Source organism: Artibeus jamaicensis, unplaced genomic scaffold (genome assembly GCF_021234435.1).
Source record: "Artibeus jamaicensis isolate MK-2021 breed Jamaican fruit bat unplaced genomic scaffold, CSHL_Jam_final contig_233, whole genome shotgun sequence".
Taxonomy (NCBI): Eukaryota; Metazoa; Chordata; class Mammalia; order Chiroptera; family Phyllostomidae; genus Artibeus; species Artibeus jamaicensis.
In genome coordinates, this window is record NW_026521486.1 from 536,139 (window position 1) to 560,099 (window position 23,961).

The 23,961-nt window shown below is 63.0% G+C and overlaps 1 protein-coding gene across 1 annotated transcript; it reads left to right on the top strand.

Moving 5' to 3' along the window:
• Positions 1-441: 441 nt before the first annotated feature.
• Positions 442-22,344, top strand: TTLL8 (tubulin tyrosine ligase like 8). Its single transcript, XM_053661891.1, has 16 exons — positions 442-799; positions 1,113-1,223; positions 5,311-5,402; positions 8,211-8,343; positions 8,846-8,919; positions 11,751-11,879; positions 12,978-13,092; positions 14,288-14,416; positions 15,277-15,460; positions 15,770-15,918; positions 16,239-16,482; positions 17,269-17,704; positions 18,128-18,352; positions 19,131-19,237; positions 19,569-19,665; positions 22,123-22,344. The coding sequence occupies exons 1-16, from the start codon at positions 442-444 to the stop codon at positions 22,342-22,344; spliced, it is 2,805 nt and encodes a 934-aa protein (XP_053517866.1).
• The last annotated feature ends 1,617 nt before the right edge of the window (positions 22,345-23,961 follow it).

Sequence of the window (23,961 nt, forward strand, 5' to 3'; positions counted from 1 at the left end):
GAACGTGGTGACCCGGAACCTGGGGGGGGGACAGCGCGGGCCCTCTGGTGACCTGGGGACGCTGAGGCCGTCCTAGGCTTTACCGAGGGACTAGGGGGCTGAACTGGCCACCCCATGCCCCCAGCCAGTCAGGTGACAGCAGCGCGCTGCCGCCGGCCCTCAGGGCCACGGCGTGGATGGGGCTGTGCGATCCCAAACCCAGGGCCCAGGGCCCTCCAGCTGGGGGACACCAGGAGTGAGGGTCGCGGGGCGGGGCCCGTCCAGGCAACCCGGACTGGCCCCTTGGGGGGCGGGGGCCCGTTGTGACCCTCGGGGCTTTATGACTTGGTGCAGCTCTGTCTGGGCGGGCCTGTGTGACCCCAACAGCGGACAAGGGCGGGACCGCGTGACCCGGGGCGGGGGCGGCACGGCCACTCGCGGACCCTCCTCCCGGAGGACACCATGGCGCGCACGTCCCGGCGCCCTGGCCGCCGCCCCCACGCCAGCCCCCGCCGCCCTGCGGACCGAAGCCCCGAACTCAGCCTCGCGCCCCGCCGGGGCTCCCCGTCCTTCGGCCCCGCGCGCGCCCAGCGCCCCCGCCGCAGCCAGAGCCGCGCCCCGCGTCCCGCACCCCCCGCGCGCCCGCGCAGCCCGACGCCCCGCGCCGGCCGCCGCTCCGCGCGCTCCCGGCTCCGCCGCCGGCGACCCCCGCCGGTACAAAGCCCGGAGCAGCGGTCGCCGTTCTCCCGGGGCAACCTCAGGACGCCCGGCGGCGCGGCTGGGGGCGGGAGCCCTGTTCGATCCTGGGGGCCACTCCTGGGTGAGCGCGGCTCCCCTCCCCCACACGGCCGGTGCCCGCGGATCCCGGACGGGACTTCACGCCCAGTCCCACCGCCCTCGGGACCTCTGGCCCGCCGTTCCCGGAGAGTTCCAGCCCCGCTCCGCCCCAGGGATTCCAGACTCGCCCCTGGGACCTGCGGACCTGCCTAGAGCCGCCCCGGCCCTGCGGCTGCCCCCCAATTCCGCACCTGCCCCCGAATCCCACACCTGTCCCCCGGGCCCACGCCAGCCCCCCAAACCTGCGCAGGCCGCTGCCCCAGGCTTGGATCCCCGCCGATACGCTCTCCGTGCAGGGCCCGGAGCCCGGGGGAAGAAGGGCGAGCTGCCAGAGGCCGCACCGGAGCCGGGGGAAAGGAAGAGGCTGCTGTCCGCCTCCTCGGAGGGAGACTGGCGAGAGGACAACAGTCAGTACCGCGCGCGCGCGCCCCCAGCTGCCCAGGTGCGCGGTCCGCAGAGCGAGCCCCGGACGCCCGGCGCCCGCCGGGCTGGTGCCCGTGCAAATCTGGCGCAGACGCGTTTAGGCTCCGTTCGCATCGTCGACCTGCGGGCCTGTTGCAATGCCCCGGCCTGGCGACGCGTCTTACCGTCCCCTGCGGGTCTTCTGACTGTTCTTCAAGGTCTGTCTCGGTCTTCTCGGGTTCTATTGCCATATAGATGTCAGTGTCACGCCGTGAATTCACACACGCGCACAGACACTAACCCCGCCGGGCTGACCCTACAGAGTTCGGTCTGGGCAAGAAATAGCGTCGTGGCCGCGCGGAGTCTTGCAGCCCGGCCCCGTTCAGTGCATTCTCGTCCGCAGCCGTGTGCGCTTCCGTGCGCGGTAGTGAAGCCCCTTTCGTCCGATTCTCTCCCAGGTATTTGACGTGTTTGATGCTGTCGTAGACGCCATTCTAGGGTTTCATTGTCTGGCTGTTTCCAGTGTATGGAAATCCAACTGATTTCTGTTTTCTGACTGGGTATTTGGTGACTTCCATAAACTCACTAATTACGGTAGTGTGTAGATTCATTTAGATTTGTTACTTGCTTAGTCACCCACGACTCTTTCCCATCTGTGCACACGGTGGCATTGGCTGGCCCTTTCGCTGTGGTGCTGAATGCAGGTGGGACAGTGGACACCTCTTGCTGTTGACCCCACACCGTGGGGCCAAGTGCCTGGTAGTTCACCGTGAAGCCTGATGCTGCTGGGAGCTTTAAAGGAGATTCCCTTGTATTTACTGCCAGTTTTTATTGAATAGCCATTTCATTTTCTCACGCACTTCCTTCTGCATCGGTTGAGATGATGATAATACATTCTTCCCTTTAGTCCATGAATGTGGTGGGTTACGTTGATGGATTGTCAAATACTAAACCAACTTTGCAGTCACACGGGCCAAACCCCACAGGGTCATGCCGTATTCCTTCATATGTCACTGGATTTGATTGACAATTTTTTTGTTTGGCATTTTTGTGTCCATTTTTACCAACGGGATTGGCCTTTACTATTCCTTCTTTGTGATGTCCTTGTCAGGTCTGGGCATTAAATTCACGGCTTCATGAACAGACTTGAAAGGAGTTCGTTTTTCCTATTCGGTGAAAGGGTTTACAGAAGGCAGTTTTTTCCCTTAAATATGTGGACGGATTGACCTGCGATGCCATCTAGGCCTGGAGCTCTCACTGGGGGAGACGTTCAAATTGTGGATTTTCTTTAACACAAACAGGTCCTGGTTTCCTGTTTCCCAATGTCAGTTTCCCAGCCGTGTCTTTCCAGGAAATTCCCCGGCACGTGGATGTTCCTGTCATCATCCGTGTGCGCCGCGGGCCGTGGCCTCCCCACTCTGATTCCTTCCTCACGTCGGCGGGTCCTGCGTCCTCGTCCTCCTTCCTCCTGACCAGCCCGGTCAGTGGTTTACCAACTTAAGTGTTTCGGAGCTCCAACCTTCGGTTTTGTTTACTTTTCTCTAGAGTACCTTTGTTTCTTATTTCATCGAATTCTTCTCTTCTCTTTAGCATTTTCTGCCTCTTTGTTTGCTTGTTCTCTTTCCAGCCTCTCGATATGGCAGCTTAGATAATTTGCATGATATATGCATTTCAAGTTTATAAACTTCCCTCTGACCATGGTCCAGCTGCATGACGATGCTTTGACATGTCATGTTTTCATTACCATGGAACTCAAACCATTTCAAAAATTGCTTTGCTTCACTTTTTATTTTAAAAGCATGCTGCTTAATGTTTGGACATTCAGGGGAATTTCTGTTTACCTTTTTGTTACTTAGTTTGTTTCTCAGCCCTGAACCCCCTTCTCCTCCTCTTGGGGCAGGGGCCGGTCCAGGGGGGTCAGAGCGGTCCAGGGGGGTCAGAGCGTCCTTCTGGCACCGGCTTTCTCTTAAGTAACTTTAATTCATAAATAGTCAACACGGCAAAGTAGCCCATTGTGGAGGGCCTGCCCTGAACCCCGTTGTTAGTCTGAACAAAGAAGCTGAGGGGAGTTTTGTTGGAATGGCTGAACCGGTTTCGTTCACTCAGGGCTGGTCTCTGGTTGTCCTTGATTCTCAACAGCCATCCCTTTTTTCTAAATTTCTAGTTTATGGCCATAAAGCCCATATTATCCTCCTAGTTTGTAAACATCCAAGTAAGGGTTTCCTGCCCGATGATTCCTTTCTCATGCTTTTTCTTTTTCATTCCTCGCTTCGCCGATTGCCCATTGATTTCATGAGCCTTCAGTGCTCGGCTTGGTTGATTCTCTTTATTGAAATTTTAGAAAATATTTCATTAATGTCTCCTTTTTATTAATTTTCTTGTAATTGGAGGTTGGAATTTCTTGTAATTGGAGGTGGCTGCTTCCTGCCACGTTTTTTAAGCCTTTAAGGTCTTGTAATAAGTGTGCATTTGGGGCACAACCGTTCTGTAACCGCAGCTCCGCGGCCCTCGGGGGCGGCGTTTGGCATCTCAGCCACCACCCAGGGGAGGCCTGCACCGGCTCTGCGACTCCGCCACTTCCTCGGCCCTGCGTGGTGAGGGGTGGTTTTCTGTTTGGTACTTGGTCCTGGTATTGATCACTAACCTAACGGCATGTCATCAGGGGCAGAATCTTCTCTGGGCCCAGTTTTGGTGAGTGCTCCCCATGTCCTGGAGTTACGGCGTGTGTGGGGCCGTGGAGCCGGTGACGTCTGGTCGTCCATCACGTTCATATCTCGGGCCCCACCCGCCCCGACTTTGTGGGCTTGTCTCTTTGTGCCGGAAACACAGCCGGCACTGACTGTCCTGTGGCCCCGCCGGCCTGGCTTCGGCGGGTTCAGGGCAGTGCTGCTGGGCGTTCGCACCCCGGTTTTCTCCTGTCCGCCCCCCCGCCGAGGTCTGTGAGCATAGGTCAGTGTTTCCAGCTCAGATGTCGTGCAAGCGGAATCGCCGCAGCCCCTCTGGGTCCGGCTGTCGGAGGCGGGGTGGTCGGTATTTTTCCCGGTCGGCGACCTTTCCTTTTCCTCCTTCACAGAGCAGAGCGTTTCTCCTTCCGTTCCCCTGTGGCGCCCGGCCCCAGCTGGGGCCGCACACGCTGCGTTTTCCGCAGCCGAGTGCCCGGCTCCCCCATGCAGATTCACTGCCCTGCGTGGTACCGGGCGGGGTCGGGGGTCGACTGCCTCACGGGGAGGGGCGGGGCTTCGGGGGTTGAGCCTGTTGGCCGTGTGGCCATGTGGCCGTGGGGTCGTGGGGCTCGGGGGCCCAGGGGTGGAGGTGTCCCCAGGAGGGGCAGATAGGTGGCATGTCTGCTGGCCTGTCCCACCTGAGACTGACCTTGGACAGCCAGGGACTGTGGGTCCAGGAGGCAGCGGGAGGTTGGGGGTCTGGGTGGGATACACTCTCCAGGGGCATCCACCCGGGGTAGGGGGATTTACAGCCACCACCTGGGAAGAGATGCTCAAGGCTGTCAGATCAAGCATGAGATCTGGGGTCCGGGCCTGGGCCCCCCAGTGGTTAGGGTGGGGAGGGGCTGACCATGGGTGTCCAGTGCCACCAGAGGCCAGGCCCCTGGGAGTGGCGTGGGACCAGCCTGTGCATGCGTGACCTTTGCATGAGCGTGTCTGGCAGGGCCCCACAGATGGTGTGGAGAGGTTGGTGGCAGGAGTGTGCAGGGTGCAGGGAGGAGGGTCTGCATTTTAATTTTCAAGCTGGTGAAACTCGATGTGTGTTGATGGGGGTCTTGTGGCTGGGGTCCCAGGAAGGAATTGAGGGGGCTGGCCCAGGCTGGGCTTGAGGGCAGTCCACTGTAAGGCTGCAGAGCAGTGGGGGCCCCTGTGAGGAGAGAGCATGCCCCCAAGCTGGGCTGTGGGGGAGCCTGGGGGCAGAGGTGGGGCTGCACTTGCTGCTCTGGGCTGGGTTCCCTGGGCCAGTCCCCGAACCCAGGACAGCTGGGTGATGTGTGTGGGGACAGCCGGGTAATGTGACTCCACCTGGTGTCTGGAGGGTCTGTTTGCCTCCGTGTCTGTTCTCTGATGTCTGTTTTCTCTTCAGCAGAATTAAAACGAGGAATTTTACAAGACTGGTCTTCTTCCCTCAAGTTAGACAAATACAAAATAGCAAAACAACTGACCGAAAAGGCAATCAAGGTAAATGCTCTTTGGGGCTTGCTTGGTGGAGAGGAACAGTTTTCAAAAATAGAAATTGACTTTGCAATTTGGAGAGTGAGTCCTGGGCTCTGACCCCGTCCCCACCCTGCGGGGCCCCACGTGGAGGCCGGCACCAGAGTTACTTTTTACTTTTTATTTCTGCTGGACATTGGAAATAGGGGCATTCTCAATGTGGGGAACGTATCAACCCGTAAGCCGTGGAAGTTTAACCCGTGTCCCGCCGTGGGCGCACTTCCAGTCGCGGGCTCTGTGTCAGAGACAGGCTTGGTGACTCGGGCCCACCTGTGTGGCCCCCACGTCCCAGGCCGAGCGTCCATGGCCTTGCTCAGGAGGCCGGGGCCACGGGAGCCCATCCAGTGCAAAGCGCAGACCTGTGCTCGGTCCTTTCCCTGGAAGGACAGATCGCCATGCACTTGTCCTCAGGTGGCACGTGTCGTGGGGCTGCAGCCACCACAGTCCTGGTGGAGGAGCGTCCGTCACACTGGGGAGCTGCCCCTAGGCTGCCCCCCTGCCCCCCAATCCTGGTGCCAGTTGTGCCCCCCCTCGCTGCCCCTAACAGCTCAGTGACAAACCCGAGCACACGAAGTTTCAGATGCAGTTGTCCTCCGAGGGGTGGGAATGACACTGTCAGCGCCCGCGTGCACCTGCGTGGGCGGGGTCTCCGCGGAGCGTCAGCTGACCGTGTTGCACATCCCTGCGGTTGCTGATGGCTCACGGGCTGCTTACAAGTACAGCTGGGAACGTCCATACTTTTTCTGGTTATTCGTTACCGATCTCTGGGCTGGTTGCCTGCGGCCAAGGGCGTGGCCTGTCCCTCGTTCTCCAGCTGAGCTGTGTTCGGACCAGTTCTCCTGAGAGGCAGTGCGACCGCCATCTTCTCAGCTGCCCGGCCGAGTCCCCTGTTTGCTTGTCTCTGTCTGTGCCCACTAATTTCTCGTCTGCATGCAGAGAGACATGTTAAATACCCCGTTTTAATGCGGATTTGTCTTTTCTTTTATTTTTAAATATTTTATTTAGAGAGGGGGAAGAGAGGGAGACGAACATCGATGTGTGGTTCCCTCTCGTGCACCCCCTTCTGGGGACCCGGTCCACAACCCAGGCATGTGCCCTGACTGGGAATCGAACCCACAGCCCTTTGGTTCGCAGGCCTGCGCTCAGTCCATTGAGCCACACCAGCCAGGGCAGATTTGTATGTCCTTTAATCCTGTTCATTTTCACTGTAAATGACTTACTGCCTTATTAATAATGGGTGCGTGCAAATGTATCTTTCTGCTGAATTGACTCTTTAAACCGTGAAATAATTGTCTTTCGTGACGTTCATTTGTCCCCAAGTCTATTTTGTCTCAGGTTTAGCCTCTTCCCTTTCCTACCCATCTGTAGGCCTGTGTTTTTGTCTCTTCTTGTAACGAGGAGCTTTTACAAAATCTAGCCTGGTGCTCTGCGCTTTGTAGCTGCCACACGAAGTGTGTTGATCCAGTTAAACTGCCAGGGGGTCTGCCTTCACTCACAGGGTCTGTCTGTCTGCCTCATTTTCCCTCCCGACCGAGATCGCTTTCAACAATTACACTGCCTTCCCCTCCCCGAGTGCGGGAGCCAGGTCCCCTGCTGTCCTTCTTTCTGTGGCTCCCTGAGGTGTGGTGTGCAGCTGACTTGGTAACATCAGCCAGTCTTTCTACAGTGACCGACTGGGCTGCATGAGGGCAGGGCAGGGGCTGCAGGGTGCGGGGCTCTCAGGCAGCAGCCCTGCTGTGAGTCAGCTGGGACGGGCTGTGGATAGATTTTCAGAGCAGAAGGAGGCTTCCACTGACCAGCCAGGTCTTTCCCGGATGTGGGAACGTGAACTCGAAGCTTCTGGCCACGGGTCCCGGGTCTGAGGGGGCAGGAGTGTGGGTGTGCTGAGTAAGGAGCCCCCGAGAGCTTTGCTGCTTCAACCCCATTCATTCTCGGGGAGTTTCTGTGGTCAGCTGTGCAGGCCGGGCCCGCGGCTCGGGGCCTCTCAGGGCTGAAGTCGAGCATCAGCCGGGCAGAGGGCTCATCTGAAGGCTTGACTGGGGAAGGACCCCTGCCTCAGTCCCTCACCAGTTGGCAGAACTCATTCCTCGGGGCTTTAGCATTTGGGGCACCTTCTTCAAAGCCAGCCACAGGGAGAGAGGCTCTGCTGCTGTGAGTCTCTAACTTCAGGAAGCTCCAGTCCTCTTTTAAGGGGTTCCCTGATTAGGTGCGGCGCCCCCAGGATGGTCTGTCTTTTGGATTAATTCAAGGTCAACTAATTAGGGACGCCTAGTTAGTTGAGTTTGAGCCACGTCCCCCTTCTTTTTCAACCCCCTTGCCTGCTCCCACAAATTCGTGAGGGCCCAAGCTCACTGCTGAGCTCACAGTGATTCCTGACTGTGCCCCACAGCTGCCACCCCTGGGGACCCGGCCCAGGTGTGTCTAGCCTGCGTCCTCAGCCACATGGGCCACAGGGGCTGCAGACAATCGTCACTCTCCTGTTCTCAGGCCCCGTAACCAGATCCAGTCCAGCCTGGGTCTCGGGAGCACTGCGGTTCTGGGTGTCGGCGCCCCCCATGTGTGTGGGAGGGGGGCTGAGAGCATGCAGGGCCCCCGAGGGTGCAGACGCGCCCGGCAGGGGTGGGCCCGGCCCCACACCTGGGTCCGTGTGTCCTCGGAGGTCCCTGGGTGTGTCCCGTGACATGCACCCCCTCGCGGGGCTTCGAGAACTGCCCTTACAGGAAGAGCTCACTTGCTCTCCCGTCCTCTCCCTGCAAACGCGCTCTCTCACTGGAGGAGAAGAAGATCTTCTGCATCTACGGACACTACCCCGTGATCCGCGCCACCCTGCGCCGGAAGGGCTGGGTGGAGAAGAGGTCCCACTTGCTGCCCAGGGTCATTGCCAACGACGAAGCTGAAGGGGCCGCTGGTAGATACCGAAGCCTCTGTCCCTCCGTGTCCGATGTCTGTGTGTCTGTTTCCAGGGCCCGGCCATGTGCTGACCCCACAGGCCCTGTGACTCGGGCCTCCCTCGGGGGAGGACCCCACTGCCCACACCTGAGCTCGCCCCCAACACTCCCCTCCAGGCATCTGGGTGCTGGGCGAGTGCCTTCCAGCCCTGGCACTGGCCACCGCTCGGTGTCCCCGCCGTGCCTGCCCGACCATCCCTCCTCCAGTCTCAGCTCCCTGTCGGTCCTCCAGGCCCACGCCAACCCCTGCCGTCCCCCACCCCCGGCCCTGACCCTGGCACTGGGACCCCTGGGACGGAGCCCGACTGACCCTGCCCCACCTCAGGGCCCACCGGGGCTCCTGCACACGAGGTCGCCGGGAAACCGGTGCTGCGTGGCCGTGGTGGCGGCAGTGCAGGAGTGGGTGCTGGTGGCCAGACGTCCAGGTCGTGACTCGGGGACGTCGCCCACGTGTGTTTGCAGAAAGTAAACGTGCCGAAGGCAAAGAGAACCAGGACGTGGCCGTGGAGGAAACAGACAGCATCCACGACATGATGGTAGGTTCCCGCACGTCCCGGGGGCGGGGCCGAGCTGCGCCTCGTGCTGCCCGCTGGGCCGGGGCTGGGGGGACAGGGCCGGGGTCACACCAGGCCTCCTGAGTGGCCACCACAGAGCCGGGCTGGGGATCAGACGGCCTGGGTGGCAAGCTGCAGGACACACCCGTGTGTGCGAGTGGGCATGCATGCGTGTACTCGTCCCGTGCGCCCCGCGAGGAGCAGGCGGGAGAGCGTGCCTCTCCCTCGGGGGGCCGGGGCGGCTGAGCTGCTGGCCGCACACTGACCCCCGAGCAGAGCTGAGCCCAGAGTGGCCTCAGGACCAGGGCGGCAGCTCAGCCTGCGGTGACGACCCGAGGGCGGGTGTGGAGACCAAGGCCTCCTCACGCAGGACGCAGGCGGGCCACCTTGAATGATGCGGCGTCACTTCATGACTGCAGGGGACGCAGTCCCCGGGGAGGAGATGCAACACGCCGGGCTCCGTTACCGTGGAGATGCCGTGGAAGGGGCGGGACGCCGAGCCCGGGGCTGGCGCGCTTCAGCGCCTGTGGTTTAAAAGCTGTGGCAGGTGTCACAACCCAGCGACGTGGGTGGCCCCACCCCGGTGAACACCTGAGGCTCCACCCTTGGCTACATAACAGGCGCCCGGAGACCAAAAAAAAAAAAAAATGGCCCAAATGAAAGAACAGATCAAAGCTCCAGAAAAAAACACAACTAAGCAACAAAGAGACAGCCAACCTATCAGATGCACAGTTCAAAATACTGGTAATTAGGATGCTCACAGAATTGGTTGATTTTGGTCGCAAATTAGATGAAAAAATGAAGGTTATGCAAAGCGAAATAAAGGAAAATGTATAGGGAACCAACGGTGATGGGAAGGAAACCAGGACTCAGATCAATAGAGTGGACCAGAAGGAAGAAATAAACATTCAACCAGAACAGAATGAAGAAACAAGAATTCAAAAAAATGAGGAGAGGCTTAGGAACCTCCAGGACATCTTTAAATGTTCCAACATCCAAATCATGGGGGTACCATAATGAGAAGAAGAAGAGCGAGAAATTGAAAACTTGTTTGAACAAATAATGAAGGAAAGCTTCCCCAATCTGGCAAAGGAAATGGACTTCCAGGAAATCCAGGAAGCTCAGAGAGTCCCAAAGAAGGTGGACCCAAGGAGGAACACACCAAAGCACATAATTACATTACCTAAGATTCAAATGAAGGAATTTTAAAAGCAGCAAGAGAAAAGGAGATAGTTGCCTACAAAGGAGTTCCCATCAGACTGTCAGCTGATTTCTCAGAAGAGACCTTACAGGCAAGAAGGGGCTGGAAAGAAGTATTCCAATTCATAAAAGCCAAGGACCTACAACCAAGATTGCTCTATCCAGCAAAGCTTCCATTTAGAATGAAAGGGCCGATAAAGTGCTTCTCAGATAAGGCCAAGTTAAAGGAGTTCATCATCACCAAACCCTTATTATATGAAATGTTAAAGGGACTTGTCTAAGAAAAAGAAGATAAAAATATGAATAGTAAAATGACAACAAACTGACAGTTATTAACTGAACCTAAAAGAAAAACAAAAACAAACTAAGCAAACAACTAGAACAGGAACAGAATCACAGAAATGGAGATCACATGGAGGGTTATCAGCAGGGAAGTGGGAGGGGGAAAAGGTACAGAGAATAAGCAGCATAAATAGTAGGTAGAAGATAGACAGGGGGAGGGGGAATAATATAGGAAATGGAGAAGCCAAAGAACTTACATTTACGACCCAGGGACATGAAGTAAAGGGGGGGAATGGTGGGGGAGGGGTGTGCAGGGTGGAGGGGAATGAAGGGGGGGAATGGGACAGCTGTAACAGCATAATCAATAAAATATTTAAAAAATAAAACAAGTAAAATAAAATAAATTTAAATTAAATGAAATAAATTATAAATAAACATGAATAAAAGCTGTGATGCCCAGAAGGGTGAGGAACCCACAGATCAGCCAAAATCACACGCAGGAAGACGGACGGGGGCTGGAACAGGCCGAGGGCACACTGTTTGATTCGTTTCCGTAAACGTGAGCCTGGGCGACCCCGAGTGGCGTCGTGTGCAGTACCGGCTGGGGCGCGGGGGCCCCAGATCCAGGCAGCCCCGTCCTGAACGCGGTTTCCCTCCCTGGTGCCCGGCACCTCGGCCCTGCCAGTCCCCCCAGCAAAGTGACACGTCCCTGCGCTGAGCCCGCCCTCAGTGAGGGGCCAGCATGAGGCTGGGACATGGCGCCAGCTCCCCGGTGCCCTAAAGTGGGCTGCAGGCCTGCAGAGAAGGACCCCAAGTGTCTTCACGGAGGTCAGAGGGCGTCTCTGTGGGTGGCGTTTTGAAGAAAGTTTTCACTTCTTCGTGCCTCTTTAGCGAGAGTGTCTGACCCAGTGTGTGCCGTTGTTTGTAACCTCCGAGCACGGGCACCCCGGGCTCGGCCCCTGTGTAGCCCCTCGTCCCTGTGGGTCCAGGGAGGAGGGGCACCCAGGTCAGGAAACCCTCCGAGCACACGCCCCGGAGCCCACGTGGGCTCCCACCAGCCGGCTGCTCCGACCTCACGCTCGGTCCCGGCCCCTTGGTGCCTGAACTCCCCGCCCCCACTGAGTTTGCTCCTTGGGAGTGAGGCCTGTGGTCACGGTGCCTCCAGCCGCGTACACGGGCCTCCAGCCTCCGAGTGGCCGGGCAAAGGGAGACATGCAGTCAGAAGCCCCGAGTTGTCACTTACGGTCCGATTCCCTTTGCTCTTGGTCACCTCCCGACCGAGCGAGGACGCGGCCCTGCAGCGCCGGTCCTGATGAAGGTTTTCCCGCCAGTCCAGGTTGGTGAAACACGAGACCCCCTACTTCCTCTGGACCATCAAGAAAGACGCCGTCGACTACCACAGCCTGACCGGCGACCAGGCGCTGAACCACTACGGGAAGACGGCGTCCTTCACCACCAAGGTGGGGGGACGGGCGGCTGCAGTGGGGCTGCCGCGCAGGGACCACCACCCCGGCGGGGGGGGGGCTCCTCCCGCTGCCCCGTCAGGGGCCACACCCAGGACCAGCACCCAGGGTCGATGGCACCTGCCCTGCCCACCGGCCCTCAGAGCCCGCATGCCCCTCACTATGTGCCTGGGGGACCCTTCGACCACAGTGACGCCCGCCTCTGGGCGTCCAGGCCAAGTGTGAGACAGGGCGAGACCCCGGCTCTGGGCCCAGGGGACTCTGGTCCTGAGGAGGGGTGGCCACCCTCACTTTCCCCCAAGGCGACTTACAGCTGCAGGGACAGTGACAGGGGCTTCCCGACCCCCCCTCCCAGCCCCACAGCACCTCCTGGGGGGGGCTGCCCCCCATTTCCCCGGGGACTCAGGTTCAGGGGTGGGGCCCACCCAGGGCCTGCACGTACCCACTGGGGAGGTTTAGTAGAGGGTTTCCCGGCAACTATCCGGGGACTCATTCAGCAGACAAGGATGGCACAGGAGGGGGTTGGGGACGAGGCCCACCACTGCCCCCACGGCTCCCAGTGGCGGTCTAGCCCCCCCCCCTGCGTCTTCACAAGGCCTTGGGCCATGGCGAGCTTTGCAGTGTGGATGGCGCCTGTGGGGGCCCCAGCAGGCTGGGCTCCCTGCAAGGACGCCCGTCTGGAGGGGTCAGCAGTGAGCCCAAACGGGAGCAGCGAGCTGGACCTGGGTGAGGGGCTGCCCGCCGAGCCTCCGTAACCAGAGGTCACACCCACAGGGCCAGAGGGGTGGGCGCAGCTGCACAGCCGCCCTTCCGGCTTGCTCCTGCCCCCCTGGGCCTGAGTCGGGGCACCTTCAGGCCCCTGGGAAGGGAGTGCACCCACCACCCTGGGTGCCCTCGGGTGGCCGACAGCCCGGGCCACGCCTGCCATGGGCCAGAGGAAGAGCCCAAGGCCCCAGGCCGGCCCACGGGGCGGGGGGGTTGCTGGGCCGCTGGGGGCCGCTGGCCGGGGGGTGGGGGGACTGGCAGGGGAGGAGGGGCCAGTCCGGGTGCCCCAGGCAGCAGGGGGCCTGACGGGACTCCCCGCTCTCTCTGGAGATCGGGCTGTGCCTGAACTTGAGGAGCCTGCCCTGGTACGTGCAGGACAACCCCGAGACCTTCTTCCCGCGCTGCTACGGCCTCTGCTCCGACAGCGAAAAGCAAGAGTTCCTGGGTGGGTAGCCGGCCTGTGCCCGGGACACGCACAGGGCCTCTGGGTCGCCTCCCTGCTGACTCGCCGCATGGGCCTGGGAAGGGAGGTGGGGCGGGCCTTGGCTGAGGGGCTGGGGCTGGGGCTGGAGTGAAGGCAGAGGCTCTGGTCCCATCCCGAGACCTGGGGGCTCAGTCCCATATGTGTGGCGAGGGCTGTGCAGAAACTTCCATGGGCAGCAAGGGAAGGGGGAGGCTGCGGTTTGGAGAGGAAGCCTGGGGGGGCGGGGGCTGCGTCTGAGCATCTCGGGCAAGCTGGGGACCACAAGCTCTGGTCTGGGACGGGGGGGGGGGTCCTGGTGGGCCCACCGACAGGCCGCAGGAGAGAGAAGGCGGTCAGGGCAGGTGGGCCGGTCTGCTGAGGGGCGGCCCGTGCTCCTCAGCACCCGACCTGGGGGTGCCTTCACCCCACCCGGGCTCCAGAGAGCAAATAACCAGCAGGGCCGGGGGGCGTCAGAGGTGACCAGTGCTGCGGTGGCCTGCGGCCAGGGGCCTGGGGGAGCCGGGAGGGGAGCAGGCCAAGAGCCAGCTGGGTTCGGGTTGTGTGTCCAGGGTCCTGGGACAGAGGGGCAGGGAGTGTTGTGGGAGCTCAGGGGCATGTGTTCTGAAGGAGGGAGGGGCTGGGGCTGGGGGCAGGGGGCAGGTAGGGAGCGGAGCTCAGGTTCTAGATGCTTCCAGAGGGACAGCAGCTGCTGGGGGCGGGTGTCGGGTGGGGCAGCCTCCGCTGTGGTGAGGAAGGAGCAGGTTGGGGGCAGATGCTGGAATCTGAGGAGGGCACAGGGTAGAGTCTGGGTGGGTGGGGTGGGGACAGGCCTTGAGGGGTGGGCTCGCTCCGGGTGTGCGGCCCCCAGAGCTGCCTCCTGTTTTGGGTGGGCGCTCAGAACCCCGGCAGCCGGCACAGGGAGGTCCAGGGAGGGTCTGGGAGGGTCGAGTGGCACCTCGGGGCTGTGGTCCAGGCGGAGCCTTCTGGCCCGGGGGGGCGGGGGCAGTGCCTGGGTTCTGCCTGTGGGCCTGTTGCTGGGTGTGTTTGAACACCCCCCCCACAGAGGCGTGGGAGCGGGAGGTGGGCTGTGGGACGCCTGGGCTGTGGAGGGCGGGTGCGGGCTGAGGCCCCCGGGCCGGGCAGGGGCAGAGGGGGCGAGGCCTTGGTGCCTTTGCAGATGACTTCCGGCGCACGGCTGCCTCCAGCATCCTCAAGTGGGTGGTCAGCCAGCAGCAGTGCTTCCGGGGCAAGGCCCAGAGCAGGAGGGAGGCGGCGGCAGGCGGCAGTGACCCCAGCAGCCAGAAAGGTGAGCGTGCCCTGGCCCCCGGCCTGCTCCGGCGGTCCCACGGACGGGGCAGGTTCTCCGCGGCTTCAGGCCGGAAAACCCAAGGAAGGTTCTGGGGGCAGTTGTTCCCGTCACGGAAGCAGATTTAGGGTCCCAGTGAGTGACAGTGAGGTTGAGGTGCTGAGCCTCACCCCCCACACCGGGCTCACGTGCCCGGTCCCCCCCCATCAGCGTCCCCGGCAGAGGGGAGGTCGGTTGTGACTGGAGCACTTACGTGGGCGCGTCACCGCCACCCGGAGTCCACGGTTTGCACCAGGCTCCCTCGGGGCCGTGCGTCCTCAGCCACGTGTCCCTCGCTGCGGTGCCACCCGGAGGAGTCTCACTGCCCCGAAGCCCGGGCTCTGCCAAGGCTTCCTCCTCCCTCCGCAGCCCGTGGCGACCACAGCGCCGTCCCGTCCCCGCGGTCCTGCCCTTTCCGGGGTGTCACAGGGCTGGAGTCGCACGGCCGGGTCCCTCACAAACGGGCACTTCAGCTTCCTCCGCACCTTCCCACGGCCCAGGCCTGCACTCGCTCCACTGCCGAGCGGTGCTGCGCCGTGTGAGTGGACACGGTCTGTCCACCGCCCGCTCACTGGGCCGCCCCGAGAGGCCGAGCTCGGAGGAGGGCGCGTCGGGGGGTTCGCAGACACACGGTCGCGTCCCCGCCCCGAGGGCCGAGTCCAGTCGGAGGGTGGGGGGTGCTGGGTGCTCACCGAGGGCCCCGTGGGAGGGGACGCCCCCATCCAGACAGGTGTGGCATCTTGAGCGCTGCCCACAGGAGGTCACCTGAGAGGCCTGGGGGCCAGCGGGGCCACAGCTCGGTGCCTGCACTCCGGTTCCAGGTGCCGTGGACGCCCCGCAGCCCCCGGGCCTGTCGGGGCAGCTGGTGGACGCGGCCTGCAGGGTGTGCCGGGCCTACCTGGGGCGGCTGGAGCACGAGGACATCGACGTCTCCGAGGACGCGGCCCAGGACCTGACGGAAGACGAGTGGCAGGAGCTGACCCAGCAGTACTACTCCCTCGTCCAGTGAGGGCGCCGCCGCGGCCGGTGGGGGAGGGGCGGTCTCTGGGCCGGGCCGGCGGGTGTGCGGGGCAGGACGCACCTCTGGGTGCAGGACATTTACCTGGCCTGGGCACGGCGCAGCTGGGGTGCCTGTGTGGCCGGGTTCACACGTGGGCACCCGGTGTCCGCACCGCCCAGCCAGGAGCGGCCCTGCAAGGTCAAGCGCCCGGCGCCCCCGGGGCCCCGAGGGTCTGGGGGACGGGCCGGCCTGCGGTCCGGGGAGCCCGAGAGCCACCCCGGAACCTCACGTGCGTCCCGCGCTTTGTATTTTAGTGGCGATGCTTTCATCTCCGATTCCAGAAACCACCTGTCGCGGTGCCAGGCTCTGCTGAACAAAATCTCGGCCGTGAGCCCTCAGACGGAGATCGACGGGCTCCGGAACATCTGGATCGTCAAGCCGGCGGCCAAGTCCCGGGGCCGAGGTGAGTCCCCGGTGTCCGCCGCATCCAGGGCTGGGGTCCGAGGGGACAGCCCGCCCGGACAGCCTGCCGTGGGTGTGGAGGGGGCTGGACACCGGGTTCCCTGGCGGCTCGGGACGCCCCGCAGCCCTGGGTCTGGGGACAGGCATCTCAGCTGGACTGACCTTCCCGGCCGTTGCTCTGAGCGTTGCTGGTTAGCCCTCCCCAGAGTCCCGGGGCTGCGCTGACGGCTGCCTGGACCCGGGTCCCAGCCTTCGCTGCCCGCACGCACCCCTCCCCGCCAGGGGGCCCAGGGGCGGAGGGCTGAGCACCGCCTCCCGCAGACATCGTGTGCATGGACCGCGTGGAGGACATCCTGGAGCTGGTGGCCGCGGACCACCTGTCCACCAGGGACAACAGGTGGGTGGTGCAGAAGTACATCGAGACCCCGCTGCTCATCTACGACACCAAGTTCGACATCAGGCAGTGGTTCCTGGTCACCGACTGGAACCCCCTGACCATCTGGTTCTACAAGGAGAGCTACCTGCGGTTCTCGACGCGGCGCTTCTCCCTGGACAACCTGGACAGGTGGGTGGGCCTCTGGCGCGGGGCCTTGGGTGGGAGTGTGGGCCAGGCGCCCGGGCTGTGTCTGCCGCTGCCACCACCACGGGGCACATGGGCACCAGGGTCCGGGTGCCCATGGGACCTCCCTCCCAAGGGCCAGGCACAGGCCTGCTGCCCCTCGAACCCCGCACTCTGTACTCCCATGAAGAGCGTGTCTTCAGAAAGTTCCGGGAGCACCTCCCTCCCATCCCTAAGCCCCGCTGCTCCACCTGGGACCCCGGCCCCCACCCAGGCTGGCGGGGAGCCCCTGTACTCGTGAACGGGGCGAGCCCCGCATGCCCATGGCCTTAGCGTGACGTGCTCGGGTCCCAGGTTCTCCAGCGTTACTTGTTCCCTTTTCCTTTTGTGTCCGAGGGAAGTAAAACTCACCCAGAAGCCCGGGAGCGGTGCGGCCCCCAGACCCGATGGAAAAGCCCCAGACGCACGTGGGTGGGATGGGCTTGAGAGACCCGCAGGGTTTCGGCCTCTGCCTCATCGCTCAGGACGGGGCCTGAGTCCAAAGGAGGTCCCTGGGAACCTCAGTGGCTCTTTCCCACTCAGCGGGCTCTTCAGGGGCCCGTCTCTGCTGCTCTGCACGGAGGGGAGACTGAGGCTCGCGGACCCCTAGGTGGTGTCCCTGTGCTGGTGGGTTTCGGACCTGGCCCTGGTGCGGTCTCTCAGGTCTCCCGGGGCGGCTGGTGCCGGGGGCGGCGGGCCTGGGGTCCGGCCGTGCTGGGCGCCCGGGGCTGCCCTGACCCTGCTCCCCCACAGCGCCGTCCACCTGTGCAACAACTCCGTGCAGAGGCACCTGCAGAACGACAAGGGCCGCAGCCCCCTGCTGCCGCAGCACAACATGTGGACCAGCAGCACCTTCCGCGAGTACCTGCAGAGGAAGGGCCGCGGGTCCGTGTGGGGCAGCGTCATCTACCCGTCCATGAAGCGGGCCGTCACCCACACCATGCGGGTGGCCCAGGACCACGTGGAGCCGCGCAAGGGCAGCTTCGAGCTCTACGGCGCCGACTTCGTGCTGGGGCGCGACTTCCGGCCCTGGCTCATCGAGATCAACTCCAGCCCGACCATGCACGCGTCCACGCCGGTCACCGCCCGGCTGTGCGCACGGGTCCAGGAGGACACCATCAAGGTGGTCGTGGACCGCAAGGGCGACCGCAACTGCGACATCGGCGACTTCGAGCTGCTGTGGAGGCAGGTGAGGCCGGGCCGGCGGTGGCAGGGGAGCGAGACTCCCGCCTCCGGAGGGCGCTCTGCAGGCCGGGGGCCGGGCCGGGGGCCCACCTCGCACAGACCCAGCCAGGGGGCCACGGGGCTGCAGAGATGCCCCTGGGCTCTGGGCTCCTTTCAGGAACTACCACGTCCTCCTCTGTCCCTTCAGGGACAGCCACGTCCCGAGGCCTTGAAGGAGGCCTCCCTGCAAGGCTCGGCCTCTGGCTCTGTGGGTGGGACCCTGCTGAGGGGCCCCGCGGGCAGCCCAGCCCTCCGGAAGTGTGGCCGATGCTTCTCTGAGGCCTTATGCCTGACTGACCCGCAGATCCAGAAAGGGGGGCGCTGGGCCCCGGTGAGGGGCAGCTCAGCACCCCTAACCTCGCCCCTGGCTCCCCCCACCCCCCCGCAGCCTGTGGTGGACCCGCCGCAGGTCCATGGGTCCGACCTCTGCGTGGAAGGTGTCGGTGTCCGGAAAGCCAAGAAGCCAATGCCGCCCATTTCCAACCCTAACTTTTCCTCACCGCTCTTGGACATTCAGCCACTGAAAGTGAGGTGCCCTTCGGCCCTGTCCGAGCGGGCGCCTGGACCCCCGCGCACGGCCCTCCCGCAGCACTGCAACCTCAGAGACAGAAAGGTACCTGCCGGCCCCCTGCCCGAGCCCCTGCACTGGCCGCCAGTCGGCCGGCTCGCAGCCGGTCTGGCGGGAGGACAGAGCTCCTGCGTGTCACTTCATCGCGCAGACAGCTCGGTCCCCAACGCCGCGCAACTCTCCGGCGCAGACGTGGCGAACGTGCACCCACTGTCCACCGTGATTCCGGGCGCGACCCCGGCCGCCGCCTGCCCCACACGGCCTGCTCCGCGTGCCCGGGCTCCGGGGCGAGTCTTGGTGGGGTGCTGGCCTGAGCTCTGAGCAGGGGCTGGGGCTCCCCGGGCCCAGCCAGCTCGTTGGGAGAGTGGGCTCTGTTGCATCAGTTCAGGAGCCAGCCAAGCACCCGGGTCCCCTCCACAGGACCCACGGGTGGCAGCCTTTGTCTCGCCGTCCCGTGGGGTGTAGTACGGATGTAGGGGACTGAGGGCGAGACTAGAATGTCTCTGGACTCCTGCGTTTGGTTCGGTGAGGGACCTGACCCTACGCAGCCTGGGGCCTGCGCTGGGCCCAGGCTCCGAGTGCGTGTTGATGGGGCGGCCCAGCTGGGTCGGCGCCCTGCCGCTTCCCACGGGGCCTGGCCTGCAGCGGAGGCTGGGGGCATGTGCGACGGACAGGCCCGGGCCCCGCCCACCCTGCCCGTGGCACTCGCCTCCCCGGACCCACGGCAGCTCCACTGCTGGGGGGCCGGCCTCTGCCCTCTGTGGCCCTGACTCCAGCAGATCTCTAACCGCCTGTGTGTCTGTGGTGGCCTGTCCACCCCCAGGTCACAGGCATCGGGGACCGAGCCGGCTCCAGCAATGAGTGTGTGCCATGCCTCTCCCCCCACCCGGAGCTGCCCCCTGAGCCCCAGGGCCTGCGGGGACAGCGCCGGTCTGGTCTACTCTGTCTGTCACCAAGGCCTGGCAGCCTGCCGTGTATCAACTCACCTCTGGAAGGAAATCTGGGTCATTTCCTGATTTTTCCCTATTTTGAAAAGTGTCTCCTTTTCTGTGTACACCGTGCGGCTTTGTGCAGGCGTCTTCCTAGGAGTGAAGTGCCGATCGGTCGGGCACCCACAGCCTCACGTAACTGGGCTCCTTAGCCGCCGTGTCCAGTCCTCCCCCCGCCCCACCATGTGGCGGCTCAGAGGACAGAGGCAGATTCTCCCGGGGCCGGAGGCCGGGCTGAGCACTGTGGAAAGAGCCCTGCTTGTCCCTTCCAGCTTCCAGTGGCCGCTGGTGATCGCCGGCGTCCCTCAGCTGGCGGGCATGCGCTCTCTCCGAGTCCAGGTCGCCCCCTCGCCAGGCCCCCATCGCGGGGTCAGGCCGCCCTCCCGCAGGCGCCGTCTTGCTGTCCCATGTGCAGAGACAAGCTGCCGCCAGTGTCTCCGTTGTTTGGCCCTGTTGTTCTGCCCAGAGCGCAAGGCTGGGCCCGTGGGGGCTTCCTGGCTGCCAGCGTCCCCTCCTTGTGTGACAGTGCTGCCGGCCGCCGACACGCACGTGAGTGCAGACGCTCCAGCAGGTCGAAGGCTCGAGTTCCATCCTCCCCGCGATTCCTCCTGGTGCGTGGGCCGTGAGTTTCTCCAGAACGTTTCTCATCTCCGAGGTCCTCGTCAGCTTCTCCTGTTAAATCGTCAGCCCTGTGTCCGACTGAAGTGAGAATAACTCGGACCACGGTTTCGGTGTTAGCCCGCCCTGCGTCCCGGAAGGACCCCGACTGGGCTGGACAGCGGGGTCTGATGCGTGGCCCAGTTCGCTCTCCGCGAGTGGCTGAACCTCCTCCTCAGCCACGTTTCCTTGTTCCCGCTGCTGTCGGCAGATTTACATGGTCTCTCACTCAGACGGTCACATCAGTGCTGCTGCGGACGTTCCGGAACTTGGTGAACACGTCACTCCGTTCTCCCGCCAGGGGTTGCTGGGCAGCTCACTCGGTTCCGGGAGACACTCCCAGCCATTTCCCAAAGCGACTTCCCGCCGCCGCGGGGCTTGGGCGCGCCGTCTGTCTCTCGCCCTGGCCCTTCCCACAGAGCAGCAGAAAGTTTGCATCGCAGCTCCCTGCTGCGTTTCCCTGATGACTCACCAAGCTCAGTGTCTCTCTGTGGTTCCGGTCCGTGTGAGCCTGCAAGGTCTGTGCAGAAAAAGGTCCAGCCACTGTTAGTACAGGGAGAACAGTTTGTACGACGTGGGTGTAACCTGGCAGCCACGGAGAGTGGGCTGGGATGTACGTGTGTGAATGATGACGACGTCACTGTACTCGTCAGTGGGACAGTAGAGACTGTTGAGTGAGCCTGTGTACTGTGTGGTCGTCACATTCAAAGTGACTGAGCGAGTAGAGCCACAAATCGGCATCAGATTTTGTGTTAAGCTTGAGCACTTCACAGACATTATCTGGGTGATTCAGAGGCCGCAGCTGCGTGCGGGCAGCCGGTGACTGCCAGCCTCGTCTCGACGACCCGCCCCTGATGCAGCACGTCTCGTGCAGAGTTTTTGGCGAAATGTCAGATCACCCAGGTGACTCAGCCCCCTACAGCCCGGATTTGGCACTGTGTGACTGCATTCTTTTCCCCAAACTCGAATCAGCTTTGAAAGGGAAGAGATTTCAGACCATCAATGAGATTCAGGAAAATGTAACGGAGCAGCTGATGGCGACAGGCAGACCTGTGTGAGTCCCCAGGTGCCTACTCTGAGGGGGACTGCGGCGTCGCTGTCCTGTGTACAGTGTGTCTTGTATCTTGTATCTTCAGTAAATGTCTCTCTTTTTCACAGCCCACAGCTGGGTACTTTGTGACTCGTGCTCTTGCAAAGCACTGTTTTCATGTTTGGCCAAATGTCTCCGTGGCCTGTCCCGTGGACTTGGCATCTCTGGGCTCCGTCCTTGGGCGGGTGCCTCGGTCGAAAGTGTCTCACCCTGCGGTCGGCCTCTGCCTCGGTTCTCCCTCCAGTGTTTTGACGCCCGAGAATTACTCACTGGACCTGTTTTCTACATCAATTTTTCTTTGTAGGACTCGCACTTTGTTTCCTGTTGGAGAAACCTCTGCCTCGGTCATGAAAAGCAGTCCCTTCTGTTCTTTCTTCTCAGTGTGCCCCCCCCCCCCGCGGGGAAACTGCCCCAGCGTGCGGGGTGGGGGTCAGACTTGCTGTTCCCCTTGTGGGTGTTCTGCGGACCCTGCACGGGTCACCGTGCTTTCCCCCCTGGGCGGCACCGTTATCACAGCGCCGTGCTGTTCGTTTTCTGGGCCGTGCCTGGCTGACTGTCTGTCTGTCTGTCTGCGTCGTGTTTTGGCAGCCCTGCCCGCCCCCACTCGGTGTGGCCCACGCTGGCCTCCAGCTGAAAACGTGTTCTTGAGGATGTAGCCTGGGGAGGGGCCTGGTGGTGCGGCACCCAGATGAGTTTTTGGTGGACAAGTGTCCTTTTCGTGCTTGTTTTTGGAAGGGACCGATTCTCCGAGGAGGAGTGGGGTTGAGGGTTGAGGCCATTCGTCTTAGCCCCTGGGCTCACCTGCCCCAGTCTGGCCGCTGCCCCTCTGGCCGTCTGTCCTTCCTGCCTGCGGGCCTGCGGAGTCCTTTACCTCCCACGGGGAGCCGCCAGTCAGGGAGGAGAAACGTCAGTCATTCCCTCCTTCCCGGCAGCCTCCGCCTCGCCCCCTCCCCCCCACCCGCTTGGCTTTGGGAGGCAGCGGGGCGGGCGCCTCTCCCACTGCTGGTCCCGGGCCGCCTCTGCACCAGGCTCCGGGACACCAGTCCCCCGTGCTGAACTTTTCATCTTGGTTATGGCAGTTCCGCTATGTTGGAAGTTTTCCTGGACAGTTCTGCTGTCTGGTCCGGCCCTCCTTGCTCTTTCGCCCCCTGGCCTGTGATCTGGGACAGACGGAATCGGGGCGTGTGCAGGGCCCGGCCTGCGCCTGGGGGTTAAGGGCCGCGGCCGCCTCAGCCCTGCTCAAGGGCCAGGTCTGCCCGGGTACGCTCCCGTTTTCTCAGAAACGGCTCCTCTTCCTGTAAGCGGTGAATTTTGTGGGATTCTTCACACGCCTTCCAGATGCAGGTCCAGGTCCCTCGGGGCCTGGAGGAAGGTGCTCCGTGTCATTTACATCCAAAGCAGACACATCGCCGCCCCCCCCCCCGCCCCCAGCCCTGAGATAGGAATCTGTTGTGCGAATCTTGGGCTGTGTGCTCTGGGGATTCCCAGCTTTGCTCTGACTGGGGTCCCTCCCGCTCCCAGCAGGCCCGGGTGTGGCCCTTCAGGGTTACTGCTGCACGGGGGGAGGGCGGACGTGTCTCACTCCTGGTGGGGGTCTCCTGCCCCCACATGCCGCCCGGGCCTGCGAGTGCCCCGGCCCCCCTGGCTGGCAGACTCAGGAGGGAGCTCCCGGGGCGTCCCCACCACGGAGACAGGCCATTCCTTGCACCTTTGCTGGTGCTGTGTTGCTTTTCATATTTTATGCCCCTGGTTTGGCGGTTTTCCCCAGAGGGATCGGTCTGCGTGGAGGGGCACCGGTTCCTGGGCACACTGTGCCCCCTGGTGCCGCCCCCTCAGGGAGCCCCTACTGGCCAGGGGCTCTGGCCGCTGCCCACACCCCTCGGGCACCCGTGGGCTGGCCACTGGCAGGCGCTGCTCCACTCACACGCGGAAGCATGTCCAGCCCAGTCCCGTTCTTTGCAGGGAGCCGGCCTGGCCTTGACCTCCCCAACCCCATGGGGGATCCTGTGCAGCCCTGGGGTGCACTGGTGGGCAAAGAGCTGCTCCCCAGGCTGCTGGGCCTGCTCACCCCCAAACTCGGCCTCCCACCCTGCGCCCGGCCCCAGCCCCAGCCAGCTGCCTGCAAGCCTCCGTGCGCCTGCAGGCCCAGGGTGTCCCGGGGGCCTGGCTGGGAGGGCCGCTTCCCGCTTCCCTGTTGGGGCTCAGCGTGTGCTCCGGGCTCCAGGAAGCAGTGGGCTGCTTTGCATAGGCACCACCGGGAGGAGTGACTCAGCCCTGCCTGCGGAAAGAGTAGCCTGCCAGGTGCGGTGTCCCGCCCGCCTGCTGTGCCCCCGAGGCACCCTGCCTGGGTTCCCGTTCTCCCCACCCTCCCTATCCCCCATGGGGCCTTGAGCGGCCTGAAGGGAGGGGGATCAAGGCCAGCGCTCAGGGGGGCCAGAGACCTGGGGAGGAGGAGCCAGGGCAGCCCGTGGTCGCAGGGCCAATGCCCCGGGGTTCCTCAGAGTGTCCCAGGCCCCAGCTGTCTGCTGGCCTCACCTGCCCTGGTGTCTGAGGGGCTGTGTGAACCCCCTCGAGAAACAGCAGCTCATCTGCCTTCAAGGAGTGGGGGTGGGGGCCTCACAGGAGCCCGTCACAGCCTCTGCCACGCTGCCCATCTGCACCGCTGCCGCCCACAGCCCTCACCCAGCCAGGTCCTGGACAGGCCGGCACAGAGCTCAGCCGGCCACAGGGTGGGTGGTGGCCCCAGCTGCCGGGCCCCCCAACCACCAGTGGGACCATCAGCCTGCGCTGAGCCCCTGGCCCTGACGCTCTGGGCTGGGCCACACCGGGCGGAAGGAGCAGGGTCTTCCTGGGCATGTCCAGTCTTGAGGAGGGCCGGGGGGTCCAGGGCCGAAGGAAGAGCTGGAGAAAGAGGCCCC

What these genes read in the sequence shown, in the direction of transcription:
- TTLL8 (XM_053661891.1), top strand. Translation starts at nt 442, where the DNA reads ATGGCGCGCACGTCCCGGCGCCCTGGCCGCCGCCCCCACGCCAGCCCC. An exon ending in CGAAGCTGAAGGGGCCGCTG is followed by an intron (nt 8,344 to 8,845) that starts GTAGATACCGAA and finishes GTGTGTTTGCAG; the next exon opens with AAAGTAAACGTGCCGAAGGC. An exon ending in ACAGCATCCACGACATGATG is followed by an intron (nt 8,920 to 11,750) that starts GTAGGTTCCCGC and finishes TTTTCCCGCCAG; the next exon opens with TCCAGGTTGGTGAAACACGA.